Source organism: Cephus cinctus, unplaced genomic scaffold (assembly GCF_000341935.2).
Source record: "Cephus cinctus unplaced genomic scaffold, Ccin1 Ccin1_scaffold0013, whole genome shotgun sequence".
Taxonomy (NCBI): Eukaryota; Metazoa; Arthropoda; class Insecta; order Hymenoptera; family Cephidae; genus Cephus; species Cephus cinctus.
The window spans coordinates 1,594,659-1,610,959 of NW_014332762.1; the positions used below are offsets into that span (position 1 = coordinate 1,594,659).

The 16,301-nt window shown below is 36.0% G+C and overlaps 1 protein-coding gene across 1 annotated transcript in view; it reads right to left on the reverse strand.

Annotated features, from left to right (window-relative positions):
* Positions 1-127: 127 nt before the first annotated feature.
* LOC107264428 (diuretic hormone class 2) overlaps positions 128-16,301 on the reverse strand; it is a 17,557-nt gene continuing 1,383 nt past the window's right edge. The window contains exons 2-4 of the mRNA XM_015732663.2: positions 3,078-3,193; positions 1,447-1,551; positions 128-1,360 (exon numbers count right to left, since the gene is read on the reverse strand). Coding sequence (XP_015588149.1) covers positions 1,228-1,360; positions 1,447-1,551; positions 3,078-3,166 — 327 coding nt within the window. The 5' untranslated portion in view covers positions 3,167-3,193 and the 3' untranslated portion in view covers positions 128-1,227. The remainder of the gene's footprint in view (positions 1,361-1,446; positions 1,552-3,077; positions 3,194-16,301) is intronic.

Here is a 16,301-nt window from a genome sequence, read left to right on the forward strand (position 1 = left end):
CGATACGTTAATTAAAAATTATTGTAAAATCTATTAAACGCTCGTTCAAAACAAATATATCGTTCTTAACGGTTTACGTGTAATTATGTTAAAGGAGGTTTCACAATGAAGAACATACTTATGCCACTGGGTTAAAGTAACATTTATTCAAGGGAATAGGAGACGAAATTCCTTTATGATACATAGAGCATAAGTGTCGAGACACACCGTTCACACTGACTATTTCTTTATCGATAATCAATCAAATATAACCAATCAAATTTATCTCTAATCTTCTCATTCTAATGATGCTCCACAAAGAACAGAGTCCCAAGAGGATAAAAGTCAGCTGTTTGTCAAGTGACATCCAACCGCTTCGGTTAATGTTTAGATACGATATCAAATACGGCAACCGAAAGCGTTCTTAAAGCGTATTTCTAGGTACAATTATGCGTTATACATATTGTAGAATAATTTGTTTTTAACATTAAGAGGAAACAGACAGACAGACAAGAAGACTCATCAATGTCAATACTATTATATTCTTTGGCATGTCGGTAAGATTCTAAGAGCTAGTATAGACATTAAAAGTTTTTAATGACAAAAGTAATATTAATAACAACAATAATAGAAACGCAAACGACGTAAGTCTAAAGGATTTTTGAACTAAAGTTTACAATTGAGGTACACGACTGACTAGAATAGTAGTTCGAGATTTAATCAAGACGTATCGAGAACCGATTGGCTCACTCTCAGTACTCAGAAGGGAGACTGAAAAGATATCCGACTCCCTGGAGAAGCTCCTCCATCAAATAGAAGAGACCCTCAAAGTTTACTTTTCGAAAAACAATCGGTAGACGAAAGTATCGTGAGGAATGAAGGAGACGAAAAGAAAAAAAATTATAGATAGATACATGTAAGGCTAGGGGAAATACATTGCTTTTTTTTTCTAGTTCTACGCCAAAAAAAAAATAAGGAGAGGTAAGACCGATTTTAAGATTTTCAGATCAATCGATTAGGATACGTCAAATGTAAGTATAGAGGAGGGAGGAACAGCTTTTGGCTAAAGAAGTCCGAAAGAGCCCTGAAGCGAATCGGTTTTCTTTCATTTCATATCTTTTTTTTTTCTTTTTTGCTTTCTGCTTCCTCTTTGCCTCCGGATTATAATTGTAATACGTAAAATCAAGAGAGTGGATCTTTTGGATTGGTGTGGTTAGATAATTTTAGCTAGACTTTTGCGAACGGCGTCTACGCTTGTTCGGATCGGCGCCTCCTTCCTGGTCCCCCGGCGTAATTTGCAGCTGCCAGACCCATCAGATGCTTCGCTGCTTGAGAGCCACTGAATCCACGACTGATACCAAAGTCCAGTCCACGTTTGGTACTGAAAATTTTATCAATTTATTTTTTTATTATTTTTTTTTTACCACTGTCTTTGAGCTATTATTTTTTATTTTGACTTCCGCTCACTTCTCAAGCTCGTGGGTACGAATGATGCTCTGTCCAAGTCGTGCCAGCATCTCCAGCATCATTTCCGGATCCTCGTCCTCAAGTTGGTTCCAGTAGCTTTGAGGTCTGACATAGATAGTAAATTATTTTAACAATTACGTTATTATTTGACTGTAGGTTTCTAGATGGTTACTTTGAATTATAATGATAAATGACGTAATTCCCTCAGAGATGTAACAATTAGTTTGTATAATCCAATTCCGTATAGTCGTACGCATGAGATAATAACAATGATAACGAATAAGATTAATTCTGAGTCTTAGGAGCAGAATTACGCACCGTGACGAATCTTTAGGGACAAACGTACAATTCTGTGAATTGATAATAATATTATACCTACGTATTTTAGTTCGATAACCCACGAGTGATATAAATAAAAAAAAAGAGTGCTAACAATGTATCTATATTTATGAATCCTGTCAAACTATCCCGAGGCTTTATCCAACAAAGCACCATATAATATTTCACATTTCTTTTTAAGGCTCAAACCCAAAGGTAGCGTCAAAATATTTTCTTTGTCCAGAATCCACCATCTTCATTTTTGTCACTCGAAACGTGTAACGTAATAAAGAAAAATACGAGACTGTATTAATTATCATTTTTTGTCTAGATGAAAAAGTAGTTGAAAAAAATTTCATATCTCCCGCCAAGACGATAGCATCGTAACCTTTATACGTTAAAATTCAAAAAGTAATCTCACCAACCTTATAACCACTTCTAACCTTATCCACTTGACATTAAATAGCCAATGAGTGTGTCCGTACTCTAAGTATCCACTTTAGTAGAAAAATATCGACTAGACTTATCCCTCTGATTTAAAAGCTTCGTCCATTTTACGATCTTCGGGTCCTCCACAGGAGTAGCCTTAAGTTCTAGCCACGGCGCACCAAGACGGTACTACAGCGAACAAGGTTAAACACTTTCATGGGGATAGGCCTTTCTCTTCGTGCAAGCCCTACGTAGCGGCAGAATATTATACTATACCCCAAACAATCATAAAATACAAAAGTAACCCTCATCACATGCGTACCTAACCTACAAAAGTCTAACATATATTTCTTTATATTTCCCCCTCATTTACCTCAGGCTCTATTTATTCTTTGGTCCAGTACAAATATGTACCCACCGTCCAAATCAAATCCTGTTCTCAACGTACCAGCGACGCATTCACAAAATGGAAACTAGGTTAAATTGCCCAACGCGAGCGGCAGATACGTCTCTTTCACTCGTTACCGGTCGAGTCCCGACTACTACCGCGCGTCATATACTGCTAGCATGGTAATTCCTGTGTGTGCCAACCTATCGTGATTTCCATTAGCAAAATTAATTTTCTCACTTTACAGCGCACCGAAACTTTAACGAATCCATTTGCAGGACCCCATACGAAATTTCAAACGAGCTATCATCATAGTTCTGTATCATGACTATAGACCAGATAGAGTTGTGACCAACCATTAGGATTTACTTGTACGGTATAAAAGGATTAATGGAATTACGTAATGTTGCATAACCAAAAAAAAAAAAATAATAATTTTATCGAAAACAAAGAATTCAATGAAAATCGCATTTTATATATATTCATTTTAACACACGTGTATGGGGCTGCTTCGGCCGGGGTTGAAAGTGCGATAATGGCTACGGCAGCCAGCAGCATCCACGACAGTGCAATTTTTCTCTGCATGATGAAGAGACCTCTTGTTATGGTAACCTGAAATCATAAAACATTTTTTTACATGCAAATTTTTTTTTTAATTCCCTTCTACACGTACATAAACTGTATTACGAGATTAATGCGTTATCTGCACTTTATTTTTGCTAATATCAAAATGCAATTTCATTAGCGATAATGGTGGTTGTTACGATCAGCTGAATTTATGCATTTCCTTCTTTTCTTCTCTCTCCTACGCAATACCTACCAGAAATTTCTATTTATCGTCGCAGAACTTCAACGTGGTATCACATAATTAGTGCATCTAACGAAACTCTATTCCGCCTCTAATACAAATGACCAAAATGCATTTGGAATCAGGGCGATGAATTTTGGTGTGATTGGAAAATTATTTTTTTTATTATGCACCAGGATACTTTTTTTTTATAAAGCCTCTTATTGCTCTCTTTGCATAGAATTTTTTCAAACGAAAAGTTAGGTTATGTTAGGTCAGGCACGTGCTCTCGTATTACCTTTTTCTCATTCCTACCAATCAGAGACACCGTTCATTTGCATAGCCGTGACCAGCTTTGAGGTTATATTTTCCAATGTCGACGTCTTGCCAGAAACCTATTGTTTCAGTTGTATATACCTATCTAGATTGGAATGATTATGAATACTCATTAGGATACCGTGATATTCTCTTATAGACTGACGCAAGTTGACTCCATGTGTATTAATCCAGTCTCCCTTAAGGATTCCTTGGGGCGACTGTCTGCTTGCCATACAAAGTTATCAACTTCAGGCGTTATCAGTTGTTCGCGTAACTGTACAATCAGCTGTTTAATTTTGTTAACCTCTTAGCCCCTTGGGTCGATTAAGAATTTTGATAAAAGTAAAAAAATGACAATTTCAAAAAAAGATTACATTTTTTTTGTTATTCCTTGAATTTTATTTCTCAATCGCTGATAATTAGTTTTACAATTTTTTTTCATAATTTTCATTTCCGTATTCTTCGTAAATACTCTAATCATTGGTCCATTAAAATTCTAAGGTTGTATCAATGAATTTAGTTAATGCTTTTATCATAAATAACTCTACGTAGGCAATTGGATAGATACTCCTGAAAGACAATATAGAAAATTGTCATTTAATAGAATTCAAGAGATTTATTCGTGAGGATGTTTTTTTTCTTTTATTTTTCCAGATTCCATCATAAAATAATACTGGAAATTAGACGAATTTTTATACGCGCCATTGGTATACCTAACGCAATATACAAATTTGATTCGCTGTAGCTCTTTGAGCCTTCGACATTCGCAAGAATTTTCATTCTATGATTCCCATTGGGATTTGTCTTTCGTTTTATAAGATTCATTCAAGCGCGAAAACAATTCACGATGGGTTAAGTTAAATTGGACGAGACGATGGCGACGATTTTAAACACTTACATGAATCCCACATCCATATCTCATTCCATATCTGACATACTTTAAACTACCTTTCGATTATCCCTCGTATAAAAAATTTGAACTTCAAACCCGAAAACGCATTAAAGATCGATGGTTGCATATTTGTTGATCAATTGAAAAATTTCATAAATTTTGTCTCACATTTTATACCTTTTTCACGAAAAAAAAAAAATAATTCGAAAGTCTGTTATTTATCTGATAATACACGTATACAATATTGCATAAACGTTTCCTGGGATTAATGAACGTTCGAAGACCCACAGATGCAAAAATCTTAATGCACCGAGCAACCCACTACACCTGACAGTATCTATATACATAAGATTTCATTCGAAACTGAAGTCCCGCAAACGCGTAAAGTTTATCGAAACTGGACATTCACATTATTACGGCTAATAATTCAGAAGCAAGTAACCGTATATTCGTGTCGAGTATAATATTAACGTTTAACTAGGGCACTCAGCTTAATTCGTGCCCGTATCAAACTTCTGCAGTAAACTTCCTCGTGATTTATTAGATCTATTTAATACGCAAACTGAGTGACTGACTGACGATAATCCGTAATAGTTAACTAACCCTTAACTAATGACGCAAGAGGGTTGATTTTCCATGTTGACCGATCCCGACGGAGTCTGCGCACTTGTTCCAATAATATATTCAAGAAAATTAAACGATATATAGATATATACGTATCTTACGAGATTTATAGGGATGAAGTATCGATAGCTTTTTGATATAAGGATCGATATGAATTTCAATTTGTAATTAGGTATCTATATACATAAGCATTAAAAGATTTGTTTACAACAAAAAAAAAAAATTTTTTTTTCAGAAATTCCCACCGTATAGGATCCAATCTTACCTGTTTCTTGCTACTACCCAGTTGCCTATCTACGTGTACATTTTACAATAATATATTCAAGAAAATTAAACGATATATAGATATACGTATCTAACAAAATTTATAGGGATGAAGTATAGATAGCTTTTTGATATAAGGATGGATATGAATTTCAATTTGTAATTAGGTATCTATATACATAAGCATTAAGAGATTTGTTTACAAAAAAAAAAAAAAATTTTTTTTTCAGAAATTCCCACCGTATAGGATCCAATCTTACCTGTTTCTTGCTACTACCCAGTTGCCTATCTACGTGTACATTTTCTTTGTCTTGGTTTATGCTCTAATTATCAATCACAGTGTACTTTCGAATCTCGAGGCAATCTCTCTCTTTTACAAAGTACCACCAACAATCGGCTGTACGGTATAATGATAGAGGGCTGAAATAAAGGGAAATTAAATAATGAAAAACTCCCGCTTCTTCTCTGCAACTTATTAACGAACGTTTAATTATCTTACTCGTTTTTTGCTACTACCCAGTTGCCTATCTACGTGTACATTTTCTTTGTCTTGGTTTATGCTCTAATTATCAATCACAGTGTACTTTCGAATCTCGAGGCAATCTCTCTCTTTTACAAAGTACCACCAACAATCGGCTGTACGGTATAATGATAGAGGGCTGAAATAAAGGGAAATTAAATAATGAAAAACTCCCGCTTCTTCTCTGCAACTTATTAACGAACGTTTAATTGAGTTCTCATTCGAATCTCGAGGATTCTTATTCGTTAATGAAGTTCAAGACACTTGTCAACTCGTCTGTTTCAAAAATTCACTCTCGCTTATCACTCTAGGTACAGTATCGTACAAAAGTAAGTTTCATGTCGATTGATGCCGTTGCTCCACTTATTTGTCATAGAACAAAATATATTGGGCTGATGCGATCACAGTAATATGAATAATGTAACAGGGACGGATACCCTTAATTTCGATCCGGTCGTCATATCGATTTTTCGATTTGCTTCTACGCATTAAATTCCAATAGAGTCGGAAATTATTATTGAAATCGATACATTATTAGTGTCTTGTTTAATATATATATTGCGATCTAAAAAAAGGGTCTAAAAAATTTGCACAAAGCAAATTTGACTACTACGAGAAGTTTACGCGGAGTTAACGTCGATATAAATTTAATCGATGTTTTTTTATAAAAAGATCGTGTATTCGTATCCTATACGGGCATAGGCGTTGAGTGGCCAAATGCTGCCAATTATTATCTCATCCGGTCAATCCCCAGCATAAACTCCCTGTAATCCCGTAAACGTTATCATGCCTGTATACGCGTATCGCTACTACTGGCAGATGTTTTATTATTTACCGCCTGATCGAAATATGAGTGCTTGGTCAGGCTACACGTAAAGTCAAGGGTCATTGATCGGTGGATGTGTCTGGCGATAATTAAAAAAAGACACCGACTTATCGCCCCTCCATCTTTCTGAATATCGCCGACGCTTGAAAATGCTATTTTGTCTGTTTTTTTTTTTTCATCGCGTAAAACTCCCTTGAACACGTCCCACAATGCTGTGGTGTTTTCCATCCTTTTTAGGTTAGACACTGGTTGGTAGGCGCCTCCGGGCAAATCGTACTTCTCGACGACTCCCGTAAGCCACCCTTCAGGAGGAAATGTATTCGCATTTCTGTTGGACGAGCGGGAGACTCCTGTCGAAATGAATGAAACATCAGGATGATCCTCGCGTCGTACGTGAAAAAGAAAGAAAAAAGGAAAAAATGGGAAAATATATTGCAGAGAAGTAACAAGATTGCATAATGCAACCCCACGCGTAATACTACACTGCATAGCTTTCGTGCATGTCCTGCTGCTCTATGTGTTTTGCATAAAAGCTTTAAGTAAGAAATTTCATACCTAATCGAGCATAGATCGGGTATTTCGAGTCGTCAAAATTATTATGAGAATCCTCCTACGTAGAGAGTCCACAAGGATTTGGAAATTTTTCATTTTATTAATTTATGAAAAAAAAAAAGAAAATTGAAAAAAGAACAATACTCCTCCAGTACATCCTTCCGTAGTGACACGTGAGACACTGGCAAAAGTTTAAACCGGTCCAGACATCCGGCAACTTCCCGAGTCTGAAATGAAAGCGGTCACGGGCAATTCAAAGTCGCAGGAAAATTCTAACTGAACCAGACAATGGCTGTTCCACGATGCCGGGAAAGTTGCTCCATTCGCGAGCCCACTAACAAACCATTCAACTTGTGGCCACGAGGACGTCGGCGTTAAGAGTGTTGCTGTGGCCCATAAAACGGTGGGGCGCTTGCATACGTATGTACACGTGCATTTACACGTGTATCCTATAGTTAAGTACGACCCTAGGGAAACGCGTACAAATAAAGCATTCTCATTTTGAACGGAGGCATACAAAATAGGGAGATATGAGAATCAAACACTTTCAGTATATACAGCTATACCAGTTACATAGAAGCACAGTTTTCAGTTTTTAAGCGACCTGTACAATAGTAATAAAATATAAAATTGTTCACGTACAAATAAAAGTTAATGAGATATTTCATAATTATTCCCACTTTGTTCATCTTTTTTAGATAAACTTTTTTTAAATTTTTATTCACTTTTTATATAGTATATATATATATATGCATGCATTGGAATATAAATCCAAATTTTGTTGTGAAAGATAAAAATTGATAAGCCTTCGCGATACGGAAAGAAAAGGTCTTTTTTAATGTCAGGTAAAAATAGCTCTCTCTCTTTCTCTCTTTAAAACTATCTCTCTTGCGGAGAATTTTACGTTGCAAAATTGCCAGCGAGGGTCGTTTGGGATTCGCTCCGTCGGGACTGATTTTGCGGTCTTCCTTGAGCCGCAATAGGAAGCGGATAAAGTTAACGTGCGAAATAGAATTGAACGTTGTACCTTTATTACGAGTTGTCATATGGCTCGTTGAGATTCCGTAACGATTTTATTACGTTGCAGTAACAGTGTAATTTGCACGTCGACAATTATCCAGTAATAGGAACGATGATTTGATTCGTATCGAAATAACTATGAAACAAATAAAAATCGATATAGTCGTTCGACTATAAAGAATTGTTGATTCGCGAATCAAACTAATTAATTTACACAATGTTCATCGAACTATGGTATTTGCCATATTGGTAGTAACAATGTTTCAATTTGATGTTACGAACCATTATGAAAAAAAAATCGTATTGGTTTACGATTTGTTATTTTAATTAATAAAAACGATTCGCCGTGGACTGGTGAGGTTTTTTTGTTTTTTTTTTCTTTTACGGAAAAAAAATGTGTTCAATCCTATTGTGTCAATTTATATGCGGAAAAGATATCTGTTTTGACTTTGCGGCAAATTTACATTTATAGGCGCATCTCTGCTGTACCGGTAGTAACTCTTTTTCATTATTAAATCCCGCGAAGGTAGACGCACGTGGCAGATTTATAGCTCCAATTTATATTCACAGATAATGATAAACTCAGCAACAATAGTGTTCTGATAGCATTATGAGAAAAATATAAAAGCAACAATTTTCCGAAGGTAGTGTCGAAAACTGTTGAACAGAGTACGTCTGGACTAATAGTTGGCGAAACTCAATGAAATGTAAAGGGTTTTCCGCAAGTTGGATGTATCTTATACACAGAGGCATTTAATATAAGAAACAGACTAAGAGAGCCTATAGAGTCGTAAGACTCCTATCGACACTCTGCAAGTGTTGAAACTGGATATCGAATTTACAAGTATTGAATAGCCTGGAAACGAACCTTTATGTTCGCTTTTAAGAATCCATCTTGGCCAATTCAATTGCCCCACAGACTGTATACAACGACCTAGATTTAATTTTATATAGATTCAAATTGCATAAATGTCCCAGTGCATTTCCCAGTTTATCCGTTATATACATTTTGAAATTGGCGCCTCAAGCCGATACGCGTGAACATAGCCGTAGGGCGCTCGTAAATCGAGAGATTGTATCCGACATTCTCATCGTGCGTCTTATTCTTGATTCAACTATTATCGTTATCACAACCAAGGGAAATTACATTTTCAGTCTATACTCATATACAGTAATATTGAATCTCTCTTGTGAATCAAGCTTAAGCTTGAAGTATCGCTTGTCGCATCTCTTCGATAATCGCAAAATATCGAATGGCTCGTGTACTGCGAGGAAAAGTCGAGCGAGGATTGCAGCTGCGGCTATTCGATATTTATACTTGATGACGCTGTGGTCCTTGTCGTTACTTTCATGTCTGGCTTGTCGTTACCGTCGCGTGTTGTGAACGTGGCGACGTAATTTCACGAGAAAGTAATTTTATGGTTCTTACGTGCCGCTGTTAACAATTTCCCGTGGATACGTAAGGTGAGTTTTCAATAACTTGAAGTTTTCAGCAATTTAATATAATCATCTATTTCTTCTTCGAGTAAGTTGCCTCGTACAAAATATTTAATATCCTCCATTAATTTTCTAGGCCGAATGACATTGAATATCTTATTGCGTCACATGCTCGGCATTCGCTTGGGTATAATTAAACTTGAAAAAAATTATGCTCATTTTGAGGGCAAGTTTTCTTTACGAATAACAGTCCTTCCCCCTTTGTCATTTGGGAAAATTAAATTCCATGCGTATATATACGATTATGAGGATTTCGAAGTAAGAATATCTTACATATGAGCTTAGCTGCTTTGTTTTCTTTTTCCTTTTCCCTTTTTGTTCTCTCAATAAATAGTAATTTTCTGTGATAGAGCAATAATCGTCATTGACACTTGATAACGTTCATCATTCATTCTGGCTATATTTGTAAATATAGAATTGCGTCAAATTGATTATTGCTAATAAGGCAAAACACTTTGTGTCACCTTATCTTGGGATATCTTAGCGTCGTAACGTCGAGACGTTTTCATTTTTTTTCTATTCTGACAAGGGACTTATCTGTGAGAATGATTGTCCGGGTAACATGAAATTTGGAGCATCAGGCATGCGAAAGAGCGTCTAGATGATAAATTGTCGAAAACCAAAATTGAAATTTAGTCAAAAAACAAAAATGTAATTTAAAATTTCTAATATGTATCTTAATCCAAAAAACAAGGTAAAATATTAAATCTCGAGAGTAACGAATTGTCTGTGATCCATCGATCATGCTAAAATTACGTATTTAAAGAGAATCAATCATAAGGGACAGTGTGAATTCGAAGTGTATGGTAGAACCAATGTTATATGGGTGCTCCTAAATATTTGAAAGTATTATAGCACCAGTGGGGTTAAAATGGCAAACCCAATCTTCTGCCAGCTAGAAGCATCTGTGAATTATGAACTGAATCCTGAAGTAATCAGTCTGGAAGTATAAATAAAAGATTAACGAGAGAAACAATCAAGTATTCTTAATGGACATTACAACACCTGCTGTTTCATGAAAATCAAGAATGAAGATCAAAGAACATATCAAGGAGAAGATTCCTGCCTGGTTTTATACGATTGGAGAATTAAAATGAGAAAATACGTGATTTTCTCTCATAAGAATATATTTTCTATTGTACAACAGTCTGTAAATTTATTTATGCACTCGACGACAAGCATTTGGAGCCTGCTTGAATTAATTATACAATTAAAATTAATAATTTACGATGTAAAAGGGTAACATAACGTCACGATTGTTATGAACTTTTGGCAAAGTTAAGTTTAACGAGAAAATTTTAACGCTTCCCGAATGGATTTTCCGTGTTGATTTTATAAATAAAAACGTCACTTTAATGAAAATAACGTAATTGTAATCTCTTTTAATCGATTAAAGCTTTTTCGTTAAAAATCTCATTATCACTAATTGCCAATTAATTAAGCGATAAAAACTCACCACTGCATAGACTCTATTACAGATTTTTTGAAATCCAACATAAAATTCCTTTATTCCCTTCTACTCAAAAATTCCTCTTAACCTGAAGCTATAATCGAGTTATCTCCATTTACACAAGACTCAAACCGATCACGATAACACTCATAGATGCCTGTACGAATTGTACAAGAAATACATATCTGACGTAAAAAGTCATAGGGCTGACGAAAGAAAAAAGATAGAACAATGATAAAAAATAAAACAGCCATTCATATGTCACATTGTCTCAAAGTTCTAAAGGCTTTTTTTTTATTGGCAGTCTGAGTTGACTTACGACAAAGTGCCAAAAAATTGCAGGATCCCTTATCGCGTTACAGGCGCCTTCCTCGTCTAAGCATATCGTGTATCAAAAACCGATGGCATTTCACGGAAAAAGGAAAACAAATGTAGACAGAATGTACGTGGAATTTTATTGTCAATATCCAACGAATGATCAAACAGGACCGTTTTAATATAATCTACATGAACATGAAAGAATTTTCCATAACCGTTGAAAAAGTTTTTTTTTTATCGTTTATAAAGAAATTGTGAGAATAGAAGGAAATACAGGTTCGAAAGAGTAAGTACTATATTTGACATTTGATTTTAATGGAGTCTCTTGATCCCTCGAAGCTGGACAATTTTAGTCATTCGCCATGAAATCCGTTCTTTGACGTTCGGAAAAAGTTAGTCGTCTATCAAACCATAATCTAAATTGAAAACTTGACCATTAAAGTGTAGCCAGTGCGTGGCAGAACGTATCAAGTTATCGGGTAGTTACGTTACTGCCGACACCGGCAGACCACACGCATGGATGACTTTGAATCTCATCCTTGTAGGATATACGCAGGTATTATATTCTACTGGATGAATAACGAGAATCATTTTAATTCAGGATAATCTCAAAGACGACGATGGATAAAATTTTGCAATTTTAAAAAAACTCGTAAACTCACCGTTATTAATTATTACCACCTTGTCCATTACTATCGGCATATTATTAACCTTGCACATTTAAATTAACTTTCTCAAAGTTCAAATATTTAATAGCAACTAAAAAGGCATTTTTGTCATTTTCAAAAATACTGTTAAGAGTCTCTAACTTGATTTTAGACTTTTCTTGACTAGCGCAGTCCACCTTTCAAATGGTCCTGTGTCGTTATAGTCATTGTCATTAAACATAACCTAGCGCGGCATGCCGTTGCAGCATTCCTCGCAGGTTGTTTATCATCCTGGAATGCTCCTACGTTTTGACTATGCCTTTGACAAAAGTTTAAGGTTAGTTTTTACATGTTGTACTTTCAGTCTTATAAAAAAGACGTGTTACTGGTAAACCTTTAATCATTTGATAATAAATTAATTCATGCAATATCAAGGTAATCAGGGAATACAAGTATTTACAAAACCAGATTCATCCAAAACTACGTGCCAGTTTTTTCTCTGTGGTATTACACTCGAATTTATGTTAAAAGCTGGTGACCATCGTCAGGATTCACAAGATGGAATAGAGAGCTGCCTACCAGGTAACCGAGAAGAGGGCTGATTAACAACTGCTACAATTGCAGTCACGAGCACTAGCTTTATATTTACAACCCGTTGGAAACCCACACGGGGTACACCAACCACGGCGTCCTTCTCCGTCGGAATGCCCAAGATGGCACTAAAGCTCCGGCTCGCAATTTTCCTCGCAGCGTCGAGGGCGCGACGCTTCTGACAATTTCATTTCGCCCGAAAAAACAGACCGCGAATAATTATAACAGCTAAAAAGGAGCACAGGAACAGTCGCTGCTTTAGAAACTTATACACAATTTGTGTCCATGTATAGAATAAGGTATAATGAAAAATAGATATGCAATAGAAGGCAGTTCGAATACGAGTCAAAATAGCAATGCATTAGACGCTGGACTGCTAAAGTCATTCGAGTACTTATTAATTAATTAAATCTTTATTCACGTCGCGGTACGATGGTAGACTTGAATTAAGAGAAATAATTAAAGTTAAATTAGGATTCTTCTGCAAATGACACTTTTACAAGGTAACGAGGAAGCAACGAGCAAAATCATTGTCAGAATTTTTAATTTTTCGCTTCAATTGAGATTTTAACTTTTTGAGCTTAATGTTGCTAAAGACTACTAATGTTGGTGAAGAAATAGGTTTTTTTTTCCCCTTACCCATAGTCTTATTTGGTATGGTCAACCACAGCCTTCCGGGCGTTTTTTAATTGGCACCACGTGATATGAAATTCTTATCGGACTTTCGCAAATAAATTTTCAATCTCCCTGTGATAATATTTCCTGACTACCCAGAGGGATCTGCTCTTGTAATCAAGTTTATCCTTTCGATTCCTGTGACCTCAAACATTATCTGCATCTACCGATCGAACGAGTTAATTGCGCAATTTCCACTTAATTGCTTCGGATTCGAGCTGATCACCTTATTAGCAATGAATTTTCCCAAGCAGAAACGTCATACTCTGAAATCTTACAGGAAGTGGAAATCTGCAGCTTCGACGTTCAACGGTTGCTGTCCTCTCTTTTTTTAATCAGATTCCTTCAGCAGGATATTAACAAGACAAAAAAGGATTTACGTCTCTTCATAGCATTTTCGTCTCGTCGATAAATTACCACAAAACACGGACCAATATAAATCCGATCTCACTCTTTTTATTAATTTTGAAATAAGCTGCAATTCAAAAAATATCAAGCATAACTTTTCGATGGTATTTCAAATTATTTTTTATCGCGATAAGAAAAAAAAAGTCCGTCTTCACGGAACCTGAAAAATGACGCAATCGTGAATTTTGAATTAGTCGATAGTGCATTGTCTTCAATTCTCGTGGAAGACAATGGCCAAGACAAGGACCTTAATTAGGACATTGGTAGGTCATCAAGCAACGCCCTTCGTTCAAGGCCTGAATTTAATTTTTGATAGGTACTCCCAGATTCTCAGGATTGTCTGGTTAAATTATTTTTTATTAATATAACCTCGTTCCAATCCTTTCGTTCCCCTCTGTATTATAGCAGCAGGCTAATCTTCGACGTCTACCATTTCCTCAACGTTCAAATTTTACCTTCTTACGTCGTTCGCCCAGAACGCATATTCGTGAGCTCACGAATATTCGTGATTCCCTGTAGGACAATTTTACGAAAATTAAACCATCACGTTATTCACTCTATTTACGCATCCATTGTGAGATTCGATTGTACGAAAGTTCGTTGCAGATTTAACAACCTGTCTACCGTGTCCACTGTTATTTCAACGATTCGAACGCTCTATTTTCGCTGGTGAATGCTTTGAAGTAATACGTCGAATATATCGACGAGGAGATACCGAAATTTTATTGAAATTACCAATCTGTTTAAATTAATAGAACGTGCAGTGTAGTAGAAAGACAAAGTGGGAATTAAATGTATTTTTGAGAAATATCGGCAATCCTATCCAAGTATCTTTTAGCGGCAGACAGTTAATAGTGAATTGAATTTTGTTTTGTTAAAAAATTATTAAAAATAACTATGGGGCTACGTAGGTCGGCGATTCAATTTTTATATATGTCTCTGCCATTTTTTTATTGCAGCCTTTTTCTCCTCAGTCTTATTGTATACTGGACGTTCACGATATCTTCCGTTAACGTTATTTCAGTCCATTGAAAATTACGACTGTTTTTCATGAAACTACGAGTTTGCTATTAAAGTTTTTCGATCCATTGAACAAGTTTTCGCGAGCGATTAATGCACTTCGCAAAGCGCGGGAAATTCAATTTTCATATTTTAATTCATCGAGCGAGACCTTAAATCAAAGTTCTAGCGTGAAATTTATCTGTGTGTGTTTTTACAGAAAAGTCCAAAGATACTATATCTCGTTTCCACACTTTGTACATTATACAAGAATAACAATTTTCCCATTAACTCAAAGAGCATTCCGTCGAAATTTACTCTGCGAGTGAATTAAATATTAATGTACCACAGCAAAAGAAAGTGGCGCCCGTATTAAAATTTTCAAATATTATCTCACCAATTTCCAACTGAATGGGCATGACAAGCTTTAAATATCAAATCGTTCAGCCGCTTCTTCCTTTTCGAACGATATTCACATAAAATAGTCTGACGTAGCATTTTACGTATTTCATAAAATTTCATATTTCATGTGTCACATTAAACGCCGGATTTACCAAAAACTTTCTCGAAATGCAAAACAATCACCAAGTGCTCCATTGGTAATTCAAAACTTTTAAGAACATTCAAATAAAATTTTCACATCCCCAAGCAAAACTTTTGGCAAACCCAACAAAAATATCACCAAATTTACGATAACCCGGTACCCCTAACCTAACCTTCCAAAAGCTAACTACAGAACTAGCGCATTTACGATACCACCAGTTGATCCCAACCACTCAGGGGTAATTCCCACCCTGGCCATCCCTCTCGTTCACGTTCCAACCCCAGCTAGTTAATCGGCATCTCATAGGTTAAGGTTAGTTACACCATAGAGGTGAAAGGTTAGAGGAAGTTTACTTAATCAAGATTAACAATGTCTCTTCGACCAAACTACTTATCAACGGGTCATAACCTCAAAATGTGTACTCAACAGTGACACTTCGTTGATCAATATTAATTAATACTACTATACCTATAGCGCATCCAAAAAATTACTCAAAATCCCACGATACGTCTGCCTCGACAATGACACGATTATATCCCCACATGTCCCGAGCATTCAGACACGTGTCAGCTGTCATTCAGTCACTTGGCAGAATGCGATACGGATACCTATTTTATATCATTCTCCGGAATTACATTTGTTTGTCAAAAATACTCAAAAAATTTCGTTCAAGTATTTTACCTTTTTTATAGATTTTTTTTTTGTGCTGTCCGATATTAACCGTGAATCGTTAACAACCCCCCTCCCCCCCCCCCCCCCCCCCCCCCCCCCCCCCCCCCCCCCCCCCC